This window comes from Excalfactoria chinensis, chromosome 22 (assembly GCF_039878825.1).
Source record: "Excalfactoria chinensis isolate bCotChi1 chromosome 22, bCotChi1.hap2, whole genome shotgun sequence".
In the NCBI taxonomy this organism is placed as follows: Eukaryota; Metazoa; Chordata; class Aves; order Galliformes; family Phasianidae; genus Excalfactoria; species Excalfactoria chinensis.
In genome coordinates this window covers 4,652,879-4,671,636 of record NC_092846.1, presented here as the reverse complement: position 1 = coordinate 4,671,636, position 18,758 = coordinate 4,652,879, and the positions used below count along the sequence as shown (strand labels likewise).

Below are 18,758 nucleotides of genomic sequence, written 5' to 3'. Positions count from 1 at the left end.
CGGTGCGCTGGGAAAGCCGTCCGCCGCCCCTGTGCTGCCCTGAGCCCCCCCCACGGCTCCCCGGTAACACCGTAACGAGCAGCAGCCCCGCGGTGGGAGAGAAACTGCACCGACTCACGTGTCTGGAAGCCAAAAGATCCGAGTTCAGCCTTTATTAGGATTATTAACATTTCCAACGCCAGCCACAGCCGGCTGTGTCACAGCGGGCCGCTCTCCTGCACAGCTCCTCCCAACACCATGCACCCCAATCTTAGCGTCCTCCATCACCGCCGCCTGCAGCGCATTGCACTGTGTACCCAAGCCGTGTGCAGCTCCGGCTGTGCTCCACATGGAGCAGTTCACAGTCCTTCGCTCGTGCTTGGTTCCATAGCCAGCTCCATGGGAAGGCTGCGCTTCGATGCCGCCCCTCTGCAGCTTTGGAGGCAGCTGGAGGAGCAGAGCTGGCACTTGGCTTCTTCCAACTGGCAGTAAAGCAAAGGGCTCCTGGAGCTCGTTCTGCAATGCATCCAATCTCCGTCCCGCATCACAAAAGGAGCAAAGTGAGCGTGGAAACAAACATCTCTATTGGAACATATGGCTCCGCTGAGCAACGACAGCAAAGGGTTCTGCTCTGCGCTCCCGGGATCTGAGCTTCCTGAGAAGAGGAATAACATCTACATTGGAGATGGCAGATCCCCACAGCCCCGACTGGCTGCAGAAATCCCTCCCCCTCCGAGCTTACCAGCAGGGCTCGTGTCCAACATCTCACCCGACATGCTGGAGGTTTCTCAGTTACGGCGGCATTTCCCTACGCTGTGCCTCACTCCCCAAAAGCACCATCTGCACTCACAGCCCTGTTGGAAGGGCTCTGCTATCGGCACCTCCTGCTCAGCTCCCAGCAGACGGGCACAGCTGCTGCCCTCCCCCGGGGTCTGTGCCAGCTGCCCCCTGCCCACGTGGGCTCCTCAGGAGCTGCGATGTGGGGCAAGGAAGGAAGAGGAGCACGTCTCAATGGCTCTTCTTGGCTCTGTCCGTGGTAGATGCTCTCATACAAATTTGAAAGCTCAGTTCTGTACAAAAAGAATCATCTGCTCCAAGAGCCGCGCAGGGGATGCAGCTGTGCTTCTAAACCTCAGCTGGACCCAACTTGCCAAATACGGAGTTTAAAATGACCAACAGTGAACTGTAAAATAAAGCTTGCAGTCATTTGCTTTATCGAATCATCTAAAGAGCAACGTGAAAGCAGCAGGTATGAAAGTTGTGCCTATTAAGAGAGAAATGGCCCTAGATTGGAACAGCCCCCATCTAAGCTGACGTTTCAGTCGCGTTGTAATGGAGATGCATCACACAAACAGGCCCCTGGATTCCAGATGCGATGCCTTTCCCTAACGGAATTACAGCTCCAGTTTTCAAGTTAAAGGCAAAGAATTGCGGGTAATCTCACTCTGCTGCACCATTCCCACACATAACCATTTTCTTGTTCCTAACGCTCTCAAGAGAAGCTGGTTGGGTAGCTCTGCATTTCCATATCAAATAAGTCTTATGCCCTTCTCTGTCCCGCTCCCAGCGCTTTGCACAGCGCTCTTTTGAAGCCGTTACACTTCTCCAGCAGCACAAAGGTTGGTTTCTTTGTTCTCTGCTTTCTGGAGCTCAGGCTTGCAGTGATCTCAAGATAACAGAGATCCCCAGAGGACGCGCTCGGGGCTGCTGCCTTTGGGGCCGCAGGGGAGACACGTCCTTGCTGCGTGAACGGGTCAGTGCCGCGTGATGCCGGAGCTCAGCACCCAAGCACAGCTCAGCACCCCAGGCACAGCTCAGCACCCCAAGCGCAGCCCCGCATGGCCTGCGAGCACGTGCTGCATTTCCAAAGGCGCACACAGAACGAATCGCTGCGGCCACCAGAGGGAGCCCCATCACCAGCGCTGCTGGAGGATGAAAATCTCTCCCCAAAGGGCAGCGAGAGCCCAGCAGTGCTGCCCAGAGCCCAGCAGTGCTGCCCAGAGCCCAGCAGTGCTGCTCAGAGCCCAGCAATGCTGCCCAGAGCTGGGGGGCAGCCAGTCCACGGCAGGGGTTGGGGCTGCACGGGCTGTAAGGTCCCTTCCAACCCAGCCATTCCATGGTTCTGCATTTCTGCAGGTTCCTCCTCGGGCTGCTCTGTTTTAGAGCAACAACTTCAGCGCTACCTTGCAGCTGTAAGAGCTCACATGAAAGCCAGCATCTCAGCCAGCAAGCAGCTCTAACCGTGACCTCTGCAGGAGCATCACTGATGGAGCTGGCCTTCCCAGCACTGATTTATCTGTGGGTACGTAAGGAACGTCTCCAATGTAACAGCTCAGATGGTGCCGCCCTCTCAGCCCACACAGAAGGTGTTCAAAGCTTGCTGTAAGTGGCACAAAGAAGCAGACACACTCACCCTCTGCGCGCTGCCCCTCCTCATCTTCACCCCTCGGTCCGCCGCGAGCCGCTCCGCGCTCCTGCAAATTGAAGGCATCCATCAGTCTCCTCAACACGAGCACAAACAGCAGCATAGAGTCCTGCATGCAATTACACAGGAAGGAAAACATGCAACTTAAGCTGAGCTCGGACCATTTCGCAGCCGGTGTCAATAGTGGGGTCTACAAAGGGCCATCGCGGTAGGTTCTGAACAGCTGAGCAGGATGCTTTGGCAGCAGCAGCACTATCTACGTTCATTTTACATCCCTTGGTATTTAAGCTCGCCGGTTCCTTTTTGCCCACGTTACATTACAGTGCGTTTCCAAAGGGCACGCTATTAAAGTTAGCGCTAATTATGCGTTACCAGGTGGTTGGTTGGTTGGTTGGTTTTTTAATGGTTATTTTAAACATTTTTTTTTCTTTCTTTTTTTTTTTTTACATGAAAATTAACACTTGGCGAATTGTCTCGATAAAGTTTATGCGAGTTGCCGTCACGGTTTAATGTAAAAGAGAAATGTGCTATTAAAATCAGACATTTAGGTTACCTTTTGGGCTTTGCGATGCATGTTAGCTTTACACATCCTGATTCTCCTGCGATAACTTTCCTTTAAAAGGGGGGCATAGGGTGATCTTTTCATCAAGCAAGACATTATGCCCTGAAAGCTGACTCCAAACCAGTGTTGAAAATGCAGTTATTTACACTTTAATAACAATCTACAAATACAACTGTTTGTTTTAAAGCACTCCCCTCAGTCATGCACTGCTACCAGCAGTTTGCTTCCTGATGCTCTATTTTTCACCCCCGAGCAGTTTTGTTCTCTTCCCCCTACGATGCCAGATCACTTTGCATTGGGAAACGCAAACAGTTTGTCGTGTCTCCCTGAGAAGGTTTAGATGTTTGGTTGTTTATATGCACACGCAGCCTTGGGAAGGATACGAGGAGTGACTGCAGCACCCTTCTCCAACAGGGATACGTTTGTAAGTGGCTCTCTGAGTAAATAAAGGCTGCCTCCGGGTAGGAAGGGCATCATCCCAGCCAAGGGGACGGGGGGGTTTACATGCACAGACAGCGAGCTCCCTCCTCGGATTTCTCAGCATTCACTTTGTCACATTACTTTTATAGGGGCCAATTCAGACCCAGCCTGCCTTACTCTGAGGCCACCTGCAATCCGAATCAGTAACTCAGCAGAGCATCAAAACCACTTTCCAGCAGACAGAAGCCGGCTTGTGGCCACAGCCCAGCACCAAACTGCCTTCAAACAACTTCCAGGGGGTGAAAAACAGGATTTTACTTCTTTTTTTTTCCCTTTTTTTTTTTTTCTTTTTCTTTTTCTTTTTTTTTTTCCCTTTAAATTAAACTGATTCGATGAACTTGATCAAACTTTGGGAAAGAATTGCAAAAAAATCAAAATAAAACCAAAAACCGCCACGTTTAGAAAGTCTCCACGTTTTAAAAAGACAATGAGCTTTAGCATTAATTTAAACTGATTGGAGGAAAAAAAAACCCAAAGAACGGCTGTTTTACTGCTCAACCAGAAAAATGACAATTCATCACATTTACTTTGATTAAAAAAGGACTAAACTTTATTGACAAACTGCGGCAGACATGTTGACAAGTTTTAGCTACCTATTTAGGCAGACTTACACATGTAGCATTTAATCTTCGAGAACAGGGTGGGAGGACCGTCTACGAATCCCATTAGGACTTTAACCTATGTACAAAGGGAAAATCGTCCTCATTTTTTTCAGCTGCAGCGTCCCTTTTTACGCAGAGCTGGTGTTGAGATGCACTTGTTCCAGTCAGTGGGATTGCTAACACTGAGCGCTTTGGCAGCTTAAAGCTCGCGCTGCATTACGCGCCCCCAGAGCTGGAGAAAGGAGAAGACTGTAATTTTAGAGAATTCAGGCCTATTCGCTTCATGCTGTGTTTTCTAATATCAAACACTGGGCAATCAGAGCCGCGCTTTAATTGGTTGCCCTCTCGTAAGTTCTCCACCCAGGACCGTCACAGTGGGACATCCCCTTCCCAAGCATCTCTCAACACCGCGTGGTTGGGGCTAGATTTCAAAACCCACTTCAGGAAAGTCAATTTTACAAACCTAATTTCTTGGTTTTTTTTGTTTTTTTGTTTGTTTGTTTTTTCCTTTTAGGTCAATTATCTTTTTGTTTTTCTTTTAAAAAAAGAAAGCTATTTAATTTGCTCGAGGATCCTTCGTATTAAAATTTAAACTGAAGATTCACCAGCCATCTGCTTTTAAGGAAAGTTGGAGGTCTGAGGTTACTCCTAAACGGTGGCAACCACTACCGTTACATTATCATTTTAGTGCTTAAAAACAGCCCTGAATTTTGAAATGTAGCCTACTTTGGGATTCTGCAACTACAGCTTTTATGGGTTCCTTAAAACCGAACTGAAAGGTTAACAAAACCTTCGTTTCATATCTGCTAAGCACGCCAGGTCACTTTTGAAACTAACATTTTAAACTGGTTTGTTTGTTTGTTTTTGTTTTTGTTTATGAAAAAAAAAAGGTACAGTTTTATTTATCTAAACAACAAGGAAAGAAAAGCAATCTACACACTCAAAAAAAAAAAGAAAATAAAATTAAAACCGGTGCTCTACGTCTATTTAACTCAGTTTAAAATACTACGTACAGAAGCCAGAATGCAGGGTGAGGATGGAGTGGGAGAAAAAGGGCCACGAAGAAAAACAGTTAGACAATTACTTGTCTGGTGTGGGCAAAGCAACAGGAATCCCGGGAGATACAAGAATCAGTAACAACTGTTTGCTCATAACTGCTATTTTTCCCTCATTTTGTTTTTAGTAACGTCCGTATGGGTGCTCTCTGTAGGCGCCCTTCACCGGCCGGGCTGGCGGGGCCTTCAGGGAGGGCCTGGTACCATTCCAGTCATCTTGGCCTGCAGAAAAGAGAGCGATAAATCAACGCTGGCAGCGAGCTAAGGGCCTGGCATGGCTGGTCCCAACAGGGATCTGCATGGGGCTGATGCGATGCACCCCTCGTCCCCCCCAGTTCTACATAGATCTCTTTTGCAGAACAGTGTTTTGGGAAGAGCTGTTAGGCCAGGATTCCCCACTCAGCCTCGGCTTGGACAAACCCAGTGCCTTTATGAGTAATTAATTTCAGCAGAGCCGCAGCCAGCTCTCAAGGCAGCCTTGGCAGCCAGCCCCATGCAGGCCCTGCAGTCGCAGCCTCTCGGCCGTCAGCACGGACCTCCAGGCCCAACATGGCTGCAGGTCGTGTTCCTCCTCCTGGAGCACCAGCCCAGCCTGTTCTCGTGCCAAAACACACCCAAACCAGGGGCCTGTTTGCAGCCATAGGGAGTGCAGCATCTGCTTGGCTGCAGACCTGCATTCTTGTGCCAGCGCTGCACCAGCACTGCACCAGCACCACTGGGACAATGCACCGAGCAGGACAGCCACGAACTTCTGCCACGCACAACTGCTACCGAAGCAAACAGAGTTTGCATCCCACTGTCCCCAAGCTGCCTCAAGCCCCAAACAACTAAGCTCAGCTTTCAGTTTGGTGCTTGCATTATCCATACTGCTGTGCCCGCCGCTCGCTGCAGTCCCCCCTTCACCAAAGCAACCTTCCAAACCCCAAGGCAGCCGGCTGCTATTCCTGCTGCCATGGAACATGCTCTGATTTTCACAGGTCTCCAGCCTGGTTTGACAATTTATTCTTCTGATTTTGTTTTCATGAAAGCAGAGACCAAAGGAAATGACTGTGGATAAACAGATTAACTGTGGCAACTTCATGCCAAGCGTACAACGAGCGTTTTGGCCTTCATACCCCAGACAACACTGCTCTCCTACCACGCAGGAGGTACAAAAGCCTCTTTGTGCTGCGTGACTGACACAGGCAGCAACCCAAGCCATCCCAGAGCCATTCTGCACAGAGGCACGAGATACCCAGCACTGCCGACAGCAGCTGCCTATTCACACCCACCTCAGACTGGAAAAGCAGCCCCGATAAGCACCTGAATTTGCCCTTCTCACAGCTCACGCCCAGGGTGCACCCAGAGGCAGGTCTGTCTCTGCTCACAGCTCCCCATAACAGCAGGGCAGAGGGATTCCCTGTTTCTGAGAATACCGGAATCCTCTCCATGCTGGTCATCACGGCTGCCAGCTCAGTTCGCTCACACCCTCAGGCGACTGACGGATGCTTTGCTGCAGGCACTGCCTTCAATACAGCATATTTCCACACCACTGAGCAGCTCACTGTGAGCCTTTCACTGCTTACGGAGGAAGGAAAATGAGTCTTTCTTATTGCCGTATGCAGATGCCACTCATAAGCTCAGATACTTAAACTAGCTTAAAAAAACAATGCAGTCACCTAATCCTTTATTGCCAACACCTCAAACAGAAGGCCCATGGCTTTCAACAGCCTGTGATTTACATAGCTGTGCTCAAATTGGCCTCCCACACTCCTCGGTCTAGCCTAAGTTGATGGCCTTAGGTAATGCACATTAGCCAGACTACACAGACTACCTGCAAGTCATATCGAACAACATTTTCCCACCTAGTCAAGGGAGAGGCCTTCATATGACATTTTAAACCATTTCTAAAGCAAATGCGTAGTGCAGGCAGTGTCAGCTGGAAGGGTTCTGAGGATAAGGAAGCAGATGGAGCCATGCATTCATGCAGCTCAACAAAACATAATTCATGAAACCAGACTGCAGCAAAAGTAGTGCTGTGGGTGGAAATCCATAGCTCTTAAAGTACTCTAAAGCTACCAGGAAATGGAAAGATATTTCCATAGTTAAAAATGGAATTTTTCATCACCTTTGAGACAACTGAGCTAGATAAGAACCTCAAAACCACATCGTGCCTTCAGCTTCTGATCTGCGTAATCCATAGAGTAAAAATATTCTACCATGAAAACTATTTGAGGTCTTCCTCAGTGTCAGAAGCTTCTGCTCAGAGCGTGGAGCAGCACTGGAGACCAGCTGACCTCTACAAGCAATTCCCAACCACATACAGCTGCTACGCGCAGGCAACTCCCAGCTACGTGCAGCCCCTTCCCTACAAAAAGAACAGGATTCCCAGACATACCATAAGCTTCATAGGTTTCCTGTGCCTCCCCGTGTCCATAATCATAGTATTCTGTGTCCCTGGAAGAGTAATTACGCTGGTTACACACGGCGCTGAGATCGTATTCCTGAGCTGACACAACCTGCACAAACACCTGAACAAGACGGGGCATCTTTGCTCTCCATGGCCATGGTGTGCATTCGCTGCTTCAATACATCTGTCAGCAACACGGGGACACTCCCCAAGGGTATTTCCCAGGGACTCCAGGATTACAGCAGAAGAGGGCATTTCCTTACAGCTCACACTCAGAAATAAGCGCTTCTATGCTCTTAAAAGAGAAAAGATCACGCATCACTTTCCCAGTAACAGGTGGGAGACTTACCCTTGGCCCTGGCTGTAGTAGCCTTCGTAGCCCTCATAGCTCTGGTCTGCATATGCATCATCATAACCCTGAAATGGATGACACAAATGGTGTTAACGGAAAGATGGAAGGTTAACGACTGACCAAAGGGAGCAGCAAAAGTGAATTCAGGTTACAGGAGTTTTTGGAGCAGCTCATGAGTCCCTGCCTGCCGCAGGGAAGGGATTAAGCAGGAAAATGAGTGGGCAGCTAAAAGCTGCTTGTGTGCTGTGTGTGGCAAGGAATGAACCACACTGATCTTTACAATTAATGGATTAGAAAGTGACTTACATGTCCAAGGCTACAGCTTGTCTACAGTGCAAATCCATGCACTGGGAAGTCTGTAGCTGTGATATCCCATACACAGATTTAGAGACAGACAAAAGCCAGTCCTGGCATCAGAAGTTCTGCTGGGATGGAGGACAGGAATTTTTAAAGTTGCCTTATTTGTGATGGTTCCCCGAAATGCTGCTGTGCACATTTCACTTTTATGCTATTTCTGACACTAGCAGCTCCTTTTGGAGCAGGCAGTCGCCCAGCACCACACCGGCGTTTGCACTACTGCTCCCTGCTTCAGTGCAGTACTCATGGCTGTAGCCTTTAGGTCCAGAAGGTTCAATAACTAAATACAAGACCAGCCATGTGGAATAACACCCAAGGATAGACAGAATCCTTACGTATTCCTCGTAGGTTTCTGGCGCGGGAGGAGGAGGAAGCGGTATCCGCTGGATGCCGGACGCACGTGCTCTGGGTGCAGGAGCACCCCGGACTGCTGGGGGGGGAGGCACTCCACGGGCTACAGCTGCTCCCCGGGCAATGGCGCCCCGCACCGGGGCTCCTCGCACCAGGGCTCCCCGGGGAGGAGGCGGCGGAGGGGGAGGACCAACACCGCGCCCCCTGGAAGGAGAGAACGGCTGTGAGCTGCTATTGCTGTACAGCTGCTTACAGCAACCCTAGAACACAACTGCTTGATAAATACATTTGGTTACCATTCGTTAAGCTATGGATTATTTGTCAAGAATCAATTGTTAATCTTGTATTGCATCACTTCATAAAAAAACACCCACTCTTCTGGGATGGGAACACCGGTGCATTACGTGCTGTGCAGGAATAAATCCAACACACAGCATTGGCTGAGGAGTTTCTCAGAGCTCCTTTCCAGCTGCCCTCTGCCATTGACCAGCAATGACTGCCACATCTACAGCACTGCGAAACCATCGCTGAGGGGAGCAGGGACACTTCTGGGATGAACGGTCAGACAGAAGTAAAGGCCACCCCTGTGAAATACGCAGTGAAGCAACTACAGCGACGGAGCGTTACCACCAATTCATCTCAACGCCTCGACAGCAGTGGCAGAATAAAACCACCCTGTGACTTTCACGGGAAGGTCAGTTTGAACTGAAAATACGTATTCTGCTGGAGGTTGCAGAAGCAAACAGAAACACAAACACAAACCATCTGCACGGCATTCTGTGGCAGACTTTCTGTTTAAAAAACAATCTTCTAGCTATTCTTTCCATTTTTAATGGTTACTTTACGATGCTGATGATTTCAGACAGCAAAAGTAATAAAGAAGACATCCACTGAGCTAGATTATAACTACCTTAACTCCAAACATGCAGAATATTTGATAGCAGCTTGCTAGAGCAAGCCTGCAAAACAAGGCTAGAAAGCTCTGGCCAAAAGCCAAGGTCAAAGTCAACAGCTGATGTACAAGAATAAGCAGCTTAACCTGATCTCGCAGCACCACTCTGAGCAAGATGCAGCATTTCCAGGTCCATGCTTTTGGGAAAGGTACCTTGGAACAGGTGGAGGTGGTGGTGGAGCTGCTCCCCTTCCCCGCACAGGGCCTCCTCGGCCACGAGTTGGCTCTGGTACACCGTTCAGGTAGGAGAGCTCCAAGAATTGCTCCTGACAGATATCATCCATCATATCCTAAAGAGGGGAGAGAGTCAGCTCCAAAGAGCAGCTAACTAGAGTCTCTGCTTCAGGGTACCACAAGCCACCGTGCTGGAATAAACACGACCTAACGGCCCTACATGAAAACCTGCTGGCTGGTTTCCCTGGGATCTTCTCAGCAGGCAGCAGCACACCAATGCCAGCTTACTCCAAAACAGCTGAGAAGAGCACAGTACGTTGTGTGTGTGCTGCAGATGGTCCATGGGAAGAGGACCTGCTTGTGGGAGCTCTGGAGGCATCCGACACTCAGCACCCCAGGGACACTGGCAAGATTTGTTTGCAAATGTTGGAGAGCTCAGAGGTTACGTCAGGCAAGATATATCTCCCCACAAGCACCTTACACTCCCATTTAGAGGCAGACAGGTGGCAATGAGTCCACATAATGTATCAGCATACTGCTGTGTTCCTGACACGCTAAAGGAACAGGAGAGGATGCAGCCTGACGAAGAGTAAATACCAGTTTGCAAATGCAGCCTGTCTTCTCGCAGTCTCATGAACACAGAAAGCTTCTGCTCTGTGTGTTTTTATCACCCCAGGGGATCCAGCTTCAGGAATTAGCTGAGTCCCTGGTGAGCCATCAGAGGTCCTTGCAGCCCACCCCTCCCTGAGCACACAGAGGGGATCTTCATGCTGCCATGGCAACTCCACAAGGCAAGGAGTCTCCTACCAGCTGCGTCTTCACAGCACTGCTGGCTTCCATAGTGACTGCTCTGACAATTTTCACAAGTTTAACACATTGTTTGAAGGCACTGATAGATAAGACTCTTTAAATAGCAAGGCTGCACGCTTGCCTTCGCAAGGCAGAGTTCTGTACATCCAAGGGTCTCCTTGAAGATGACCTCTTTGCTTCAAAGGCTCTTCACACATTCATCTCTCTGTGTCAGACTCATGGAAACCACCCAGCCACCATAAGCTCTGCCACACTTCCCCATTACCTTCAGCTCTTGGATTCCACCCGCCCTTTTTGTTTCAGACTGAACATCTGAGCTCTCCCATCTCAGCCGAGCTCAGCACAGCACGGTGCTGGTGTGCACTCAGCTCTGCCTGCTGGAGCTCTGAGTCACAGGCTGGGCCAGCCAGAAGCTGGGAGCTCTGTGCGCTTCATCCCCATCTTGTTTTCTCCCCAATTTGGTGAGCAATACCTCCATTTCAATAATGCATGTGAGACTCCTCCAGGCTCTGCAATTCTAGCTTTGTTGCATTACATAATGTAAGACTAACACCAAGTTGAACGTGAAGGTCTCAGAAACTTCACCAGCAGAAGAAATCCCCCAAAAGACAAGAAATGTCAGCCCTCACAACACAGCACACACCTCTGTGTACAGAGCTTCTGATCTGACCAGCTCTATGGAAATCTCTTCCATGCCAGACATAGACAATTATTCACCTGCTAACATTGACATACGAAGCTGGACAAGCTCTCCATCCCACGTTCATAGTTAATACTGCAGAGAACTACCTACTTCAGGTTTGTTGTGCTACTGCCCTGGTAGTGTTCCACTTTAAGACTCATAGTGCACATCTATCTCCTTAAATAAGCAAAGAGCAGCAGTATACATACTGGGACAAGGAACTTCTTGACTTCTTCCATGGCATGAGCCATCAGAGCATATGCTTCACAAGGGGGCCCAAACACTTCAATGAAGACATGCAAATCCATATTTAGATGAGCATATTTAGGATCTCCCCCTTTACGCAGCTCTTCCTCCTGAAAAAAAGCATATCAGAGAGTCCGAAATTAAACAAGACGTAGAAAAACTGCTTTTCTTTTCCTGTTTCCTAAGCCTTAGTAGGCTGAAAAAGCATTTTAACCGTGTCTGCTCATATCGATCATGTTCACACCCTATGCACATGACTGTACAGTTTAACAAAAAGCCACCAGCACACCCTGCAGGCCTCCTCCAGCTTTTTACAGCTGCCTTTCCAGGTGACTGCAATGTCAGGGTAAACGCAATGATGCCAGGAACTTTTCCCACTAAGCACGTGGAAGCGATGTTCTGTTCTACACCCCCTACTGCCTGAGGTGTTCTTCGCAGTGGAAGCGAAGTCTAACATCTCAAACACTCGTGCTCTAATTCTGCTCTTGGATACCTGTTATTCAGCTGGCTTTAAGAAGCTATAAATAAACCGGAGTGCGAAAACTTCTCAGGCTGCTGAAGTAAAAGCAGAAGGAAGTTACAGCCCCACTGACTGATTGTGAGCTCAATTTTAGGAGCAAGCAAATAAAAAATAAATCCATTATTTTTCCTGCCCTGAAAACCTTCTGGCTGTTTGTGATTCACTGAAGATCACCAGCAATGCACCGCTCCAAAGTCTTCCGTAAACCATGAGAATTTACAGACCTCAGAGGGGACTGCTGGAAATGGGAAATGGTGGGTGTTTTTCTGAAGGGGAAACTTATTACTTCAGCAAATGACATTTCAACAAGTAGGTAGAATTGGTTCTTACTTTAAAGACCTTGTTTATCACCTTCCATATAAGCTATCTGTACACCCGAGGTACAGTACATCAAAAGATGACGGGTTTCTGCAAGTATTGCTTATGGAGAAAGCATCCATCACACTGCTCTCTCAATTGAGAATGCTCCCAACAAGCACAGACCAATTTCAGAGAGGTGACTTCCTACCGCCTTCGCTTTTCAATTCTGGTTTATAAAACGCTTTGGGAACATCTGCTTTTCACATCACAGTGAAAGGCATTAATGTATGCGTATGGCTTCAAAGGGGGAGCATTACCTTTGCCTTATCTCGCATTGAACCCTTCCCGAGCACAGAGATCTTAGCACCAGTTTCTTCCTGAAGCCTCTTGATGGTGTTACCTTGAGGTCCCAAAATCTTTCCAACAAAGTTGAACTGTAAACAAAGAAGAAATATTTAGCTCCAAAACTCAGTAACCTCAATGAAAGCTTCTCTCAACGTTAACCCGGATTACAAATTCAGTCACACCAAAAGTAATTAGGCCAAAAACACACAGGAAAAATTAAATTCCAAATTAAAATGCTCCCCCGGAATATCAAGCTAAATGAACTCACAGAAAACGAGCTTAATTCTACCTTCTATTCTAGCAGATTTACAGGCAGTCTTAAGAGTTAAACGTGGCCTTAACTGTAAAACACAGAGTCTATTCTTGTAAAGAAACATCACAACTGCGCGTCACCATTTAGCTTTATCCCTAGACATTCTGGAAACGTAATACATGTAATATATTAGAAATAAGATCCTGCAGGCTCGCACAGGAAAAATTCCACAGCGATAGCGGCACACTGGCATAAGTCCTGCTGACACACCGACGGCCACTATCTCTAACATTCAGCCATAAAATCCATAGAAAACAAGCAAATCACAGAGATTCCGTAAGCTGTTTTCTGGCCCTCACCTTGGGGTACTGTTTGACAGGTATCAGAACTCGTTCTTTCAGTTTCATATTCTTGTGAGAAAATAAATCCAGGTAGTTCTCTTCCTCATCCTTCTTTGTTGTTTCACCCTTCTGAATTTTTTCAATTTCTAAACAAGATAAAAATAGGGCTGCTTATATTCCTCAGACAAGCATCATTTTAGCGTTGGAATCGTACCAGGATGTACCACCCTCATCCTCTGTCAACACAGGAACATCGATCAGATTAATTTGTACGAATGGGATCTGGACAGACAGGACAGCCTATGTGCTGGCCCAGCTCACCTCTCCTTCCCTTCACACCTAAGGATTCCAGAAGGCCAAATGCAGGACAATGAATGGGATACCAGAGCAGCAGGGAATGCCCTACGATAACCTCATCACTCAGGGGAGGAAACTTAAGCAGCTGAGTGCATCACTTGTGCTGTGCCTCCTGCTGTCCGGCCCTCCCTCCAGGAATGCACCTTCATCACCACCAGTTCTCAGCTTGCAGCAGGGAGCCCTGAGCACACGAGCCATTGAGATGCCCCAACTTGATTCAGCCAACATAACCACAAATGCTGACTGTCAAAGTAAGAGGCTGACTTTTAATTGTAAGCTAAGAGTTGTGGGGGCCTGGAAAAGGAAAGGCATGGGGCTGGGCTGAGTGATGTGGAGGCCCATTGCAACCTTGGGGGGTCTGAGGAAAGGCCTCCTCACCTTCTGGCAGCGGGTCATTAAGGGAGATCAATTAGGAGGCAGCATGCAGCACCTCTGCTGATCTGACTGCAAATTAAACTTGCTCTGAGATGGCAGGAGGTGAAACCTCAGCAGACTGAGGACCACCCTCAAGGCTCCCACAGCCACCCCCGCTGTGACACACCTGCCTTCAGGGAGGCAAACACCCAGAGCTCTGCCAAAGCCCCCAGGCTGCAGTGGAGCTTTTTCTCTTCCAGGCTGTCTGCTCACCACTGAGTTTTATTTAATGGCCAACAACAAGATCTCAAGTGCCCCCAGATTCAGAGTCAGCGCCTCAGCATCAACCCCAACTGAATGACTGCTATGCACTCCTTGATCCAGCCCCCCCCAAATGGATGAGTGAGGACCCCTCCTTAAAGCTGAAGCTCGCCATTTCACCAGCAAACCCAGGAGCTATAAATATCTCTTCTGAGTCCAGAAGTGCTCCAAATACGATTTCCCACAGCTCAGGGGGGAAGGAGCCACTTTCACAAGATCACACACAATTGGATTAGAGCTGCAGGGCAGCCTGCTCCGTTACCAGGATCTGCAGAGGGCAGCCGCGCTATCTCACGTTTCCTGCTATTCCTGCCCATGCATCATCTACATGCTCTGCATTAAACGCTCATGTTTCCAGCTCTCAAAGGCTGGGTACCGTCAGATGTTTGGCACATTGTCCACCCAGTAACAGTCTCAGACCCCAAACCCAGTCAGGACAGCGGGTTACAGCCATGCAGCCTGCATGGAGGCAGCTGGCACCTTCCAGCAGCCCCAGGGATGGGGGCTTCATACACACATATTTAGAGATCTAAGCACATAACTTAGTTATTACATTGCAGGATCAAGAAAAAAAAGCCTAATTTCTCAAAGTTCTCCTTGGAGCAGCTCCTTGGATCACTCCTAAGTGTGTCACCAGGACTCCTCATAAAAAACAATACAGACAGAACACAATTGGCTTTGAGGAAGATGGGTTGATTTTTACTCTGCAAAGAAATGATCTCCTGAGGACAGAACACAAATGCAGCTGTGTCAGATCTGTAAAACAGACCAAGGAGATGCCTGGGTCAGCTTCACACACAGCCTTGTCACTGCAGCTGTAGGAGCACATCAGAGAACTGGGATGTGGAACAAGAGGAGCATGCTGCTGGGCTCAGCGTTGGGTAAGCACAGCTTTAAATCCTACAGTACAGTGGGACTCTCTCTTCAATACTTGGACTCTCCAAAAGCAGTAAGAATATTTGTAAGAGCATTCTGCATATGAACAAAAAGGACTTTCTACGCACACACAAGAATAAAAGCACCCTTGGGCTGCCTTGCCAATGTGATCAGACACCAGCCTCTGAAAAGCAGAGAATCGCACCCACAACACACAGCAAAACCTGATGCAACAGCAGCAGCGCCCGGGAATGAGGCTGGGGGAGCAGCAAACAGTTAAAGCTGTGCTGAGAAAAGCCTCAGGTCCAGCATCACCGATACTGCAAGTGAAACCCAAAACCAGAGAGAAGAAAAATCCCTGACCCAAAAAGCAACCCGCAAAGCTCTCCGGCTTTCATTTGTGGGTCAGTGCAGGTGGCCTCATGGTCTCCTTCACAGCACAGAAGGAACCCAAAAGCCTCAAACAGGTGTGAGGAAGGAGCAGCCCCACACTACCCGTGGTGTGTCCCGCTGCTCCGGGTCTGCCTTGCCCCTTAAGCTATGAACTGGAAGCAGCACTGAAGGAGCCGATGAGCGGAAGCAGTTTGTCGGACCACTTACTGATATGCAGCAGAAGCGTACGTACACCTCGAGGGGTTAAGCATGCCTCATTTCAGTGCTGATTTTTTAAGGCCGTGTCAGAGGTGCAGCAGAAGGTTACCTTCTTGCCACGGGGAATGTCAGCAGGTTGGCAGCATGCGTGGCAGTGGCTTCTCGGACTTCATGGGGGCAGTGATTGCTTTGTCTCAGAAGAAATCCTATGGGGCAGGTAAAGGGGGGTTGGTAATGCTGCTGCATCGCATGAAGGAGGCTCAGCAGCCACAGTGCCACTCCTGAGCTCAGCCCAAGCTCTTCCCTAGCAAAACCATACCAAGTGTGGACCTGCAGCACACTGTGCTCTGCCCTCCTCACCATCCCGCGTTCCTGGGAACATGAAGGACCTCCAAGATGCTACAGGTAAGGTGCGAGCGGAGCACAGGCAGCTCACTCACACAGCACAGGAAGCTCAGAGATTAAATGCCAGCTCTGCTCAAGGAGAGCATCTCCATGAAATGAAAACAGCCCAATTAATGCAAGAACCTGGAAAACACCTCCAGCTGACTGACACGGCACCAGATGCCTCCTGACTTTCCCCAGTGCCTGGAAGCAGAGGACTGTGCCCCATTGGGATGTCAGCACCTCCAGCCCTGCAACCACAGCAGCCAGAGCATGAATCAAAGCAAGGAAAAGGAAGCTCGTGTAGATCCTGAATCACGGCAGTGAGGAACCTCAAATTCCAAGGGGCAAAAATCCCCGTTTGCAACGTCTGATCAGGGCGCTGTGTAACAGAACCCCACAATCGACACACTTCACTGCTTTATATCACACAGTGCATTGTCTGAGGATCAGCGTTACGTCACTGTGTGGCCTTTCAGCTCAATCCCAAACAATGCTGATTTTTCTTTAGAAACACTCAACAGCTCCAGAATTCCAAAGGTACTTTAAGGCTACTTTGAGACACCATTTGAAACTCCCCAAAGCCCCAGTTCTCAATATACCTGAAGCAAGCACTTCTTCCAGTGCGACATCTCACAGAGCTGCAGTTTACTATTAGCAAATTTCAAGTTAATGAGTTAACCTCATAAATCCTTGTTAGAGAGCTCAGCAAACAAAGCTGGGCAAAGTGGGCTGAGAATGCTGCTCCTTCTTTGGGAATTAACACACTCCTCACTCCTCAGGTTCCGTGTCACTGGAAGCCATTACCACAGAGCTGTGAGCGTCAGCCGGCTAAATGCTTTTATTAATGAAAAACATTAAACTGATGGCAAATTGGATTATAAAACTGATTTATTTAGATCGAGATGTCCACAAATGATGCCAAGTTACCCGTGACGACGTACCTCAGCTATCTGCATAACAGGAGACAGCAATTCTTAAGAATTATTTCCCACGTTAAAGGAGGAACCAAAAAAGCCTCGAGCACTGCGACAATTATGGCAATATCCAGCAGTATAAAGACCTGAAGAATCATTTGGAAGCAGAATGACAAAGGGCAGAGCACGGAGCACTGTGCTGGTTCAGTCTGCTGCTATCCCTGTGCTGGCACCACCTGCTCAGCACTGCACGCATATTAAGCTCAAAGCGGCAGCCAAGGTTTTAAGCTGTTCCTGTTTTAAGCTGCCTGTGGGCTCTGCAGGTGGCACTGAGATTCGGGAACGAAACTCGCCAACCTCGATGACAGGTCAGACAGCTGACATCGCTCTACTGCAGCGCTGGGTGCAAGGAGGATGGCACCTCCAAGTGTGCACATCCAGGAGTTAAAGCACATTGATTTCACGTGTTTTAGACATGCAAATGTTGATGCGTAACCACAACGTGAGCGCCTCTTCCTAAAACTGCTGTATTTATTACAGACAGCTGCTGACTACATTCCTAATTAGTACTTCAATCTTGTTATGGTGCCTATACTCTCAGCCCCTGCAGGGCACAGCGTACCTCCCCACAGCTCATGGAATGTTCAGGCTCTGCTGTTAGGCTCCAGCTGTCCTGCTTATCTGGGAAAAACAACCTTCCCGAGACAGAAGGTCAGTTTGCTGAAGGGTCTGTATGAAATGCTGAAGGCTCCGATTTTATTGCCAGGTATCAGAGGCAGCTGAGCCCACCCCACTCGGCACCGAGAGCGGAGCAGCAGCTGCACGGGGAGGGAGATGGGGAGGAATGAGAGCCGGCAGGCGATTGGACAGCGGCGGTGTGGAAGGAGAAGGCTGCTCCGGGCACAGAACAAAGACTGCCATTTCCATTCCCTATTGAGGTTCATCAGCAACACGGAACAAGCTCTCTACGTGTTACCCGAGTGCAAAATCAGACAGATCGCAGACCCCGATCTGGCCGCTCAGCTCGGACCGCCCCCTGGGGACCCCCCCCCCCCCCATGGATGACAGCGGCCAACCTCACCACGCCTCGCTTTAAAACGAACCTTTGGCTCCGAGCTTCCCCTGCCCCGTATCTCACATTAGACGCGAGCCCACCGCTCCAAAGAGCCATTCCCGCAGCGGGGCCGCCCCCGTTCCCCCCCCCCGGATCCGCCCCACCGAGCCCCGCGGGCCGTTCGGTACCTGCGCTGAGGAGCTGCATGGCGTGCGTGAAGGACGGGTCCAGGCTGTCCTTCTCGGCCATCAGCTCCGGCAGGTATTTGTTCTCGGGCTCCATCTTGGCGCCCCCGGGCAGCAGCGGGGCGGGGGAGGCAGCAGCGGGGCCCTGCGCGCCCGAGGAGCCGGCGGCCGCCCCGCCGGTCAGCAGCGGCTGCGGCTGCTGGGCCCCGGCCCCGCGCCCCCCCCCGCCTCGGGGAGACCGCCGCGGATTGGGACCCCCTTGGCGGGCGCCTCCGGGACCCCCCGGCCCCCGGCCCACGCGGGCGGAGGAGTCGTCGCGGCGCTGCATGCGGGCGGACGGGCGGGCGCGGAGCGGAACGGGCCCGAACGGCGCTGCCACACCGACCGCCGCAGCGCTGGGGCCGGAAGTGAGGGGCCGGAAGGACCGCCCCATCCCTCACAGCCCCCCCCAGCCGTTCCCGCGCGACCACCCCACGCGCTTCTGCGCCTGCGCCGTCAAGCCGCCTCGCTGCTGGCGGCACGCCGCCCGCCGCCCCGCAGAGCG

At 50.0% G+C, this 18,758-nt stretch overlaps 1 protein-coding gene across 4 annotated transcripts; it reads right to left on the bottom strand.

The window, feature by feature from the left end:
• Positions 1 to 122: 122 nt before the first annotated feature.
• On the bottom strand, positions 123 to 18,667 carry KHDRBS1 (KH RNA binding domain containing, signal transduction associated 1). Of its 4 annotated transcripts, none has more exons than XR_011905754.1 (11): positions 18,218 to 18,667; positions 13,194 to 13,321; positions 12,554 to 12,670; positions 11,380 to 11,526; positions 9,592 to 9,794; positions 8,537 to 8,756; positions 7,842 to 7,909; positions 7,481 to 7,539; positions 5,133 to 5,325; positions 2,393 to 2,453; positions 123 to 634 (listed from the first exon to the last, which is right to left on the bottom strand). XR_011905754.1 is itself a non-coding variant. In XM_072355226.1 (9 exons), the coding sequence occupies exons 1-9, from the start codon at positions 18,645 to 18,647 to the stop codon at positions 5,228 to 5,230; spliced, it is 1,470 nt and encodes a 489-aa protein (XP_072211327.1). In that variant the 5' UTR covers positions 18,648 to 18,666; the 3' UTR covers positions 3,977 to 5,227. The 4 variants fall into 4 exon arrangements, 2 of the variants coding, with proteins under 2 accessions (XP_072211327.1, XP_072211328.1); XR_011905755.1 differs by lacking the exon at positions 123 to 634 and adding an exon at positions 1,031 to 1,049; XM_072355226.1 differs by lacking the exons at positions 123 to 634; positions 2,393 to 2,453 and having other exon boundaries at positions 3,977 to 5,325; positions 18,218 to 18,666.
• Positions 18,668 to 18,758: the final 91 nt, after the last annotated feature.

What these genes read in the sequence shown, in the direction of transcription:
- KHDRBS1 (XM_072355226.1), bottom strand. Translation starts at nt 18,647, where the DNA reads ATGGGGCGGTCCTTCCGGCCCCTCACTTCCGGCCCCAGCGCTGCGGCG. An exon ending in CAATGCGAGATAAGGCAAAG is followed by an intron (nt 11,527 to 12,553) that starts GTAATGCTCCCC and finishes GCTTTTTTTCAG; the next exon opens with GAGGAAGAGCTGCGTAAAGG. An exon ending in TACTACAGCCAGGGCCAAGG is followed by an intron (nt 7,540 to 7,841) that starts GTAAGTCTCCCA and finishes TTACTCTTCCAG; the next exon opens with GGACACAGAATACTATGATT.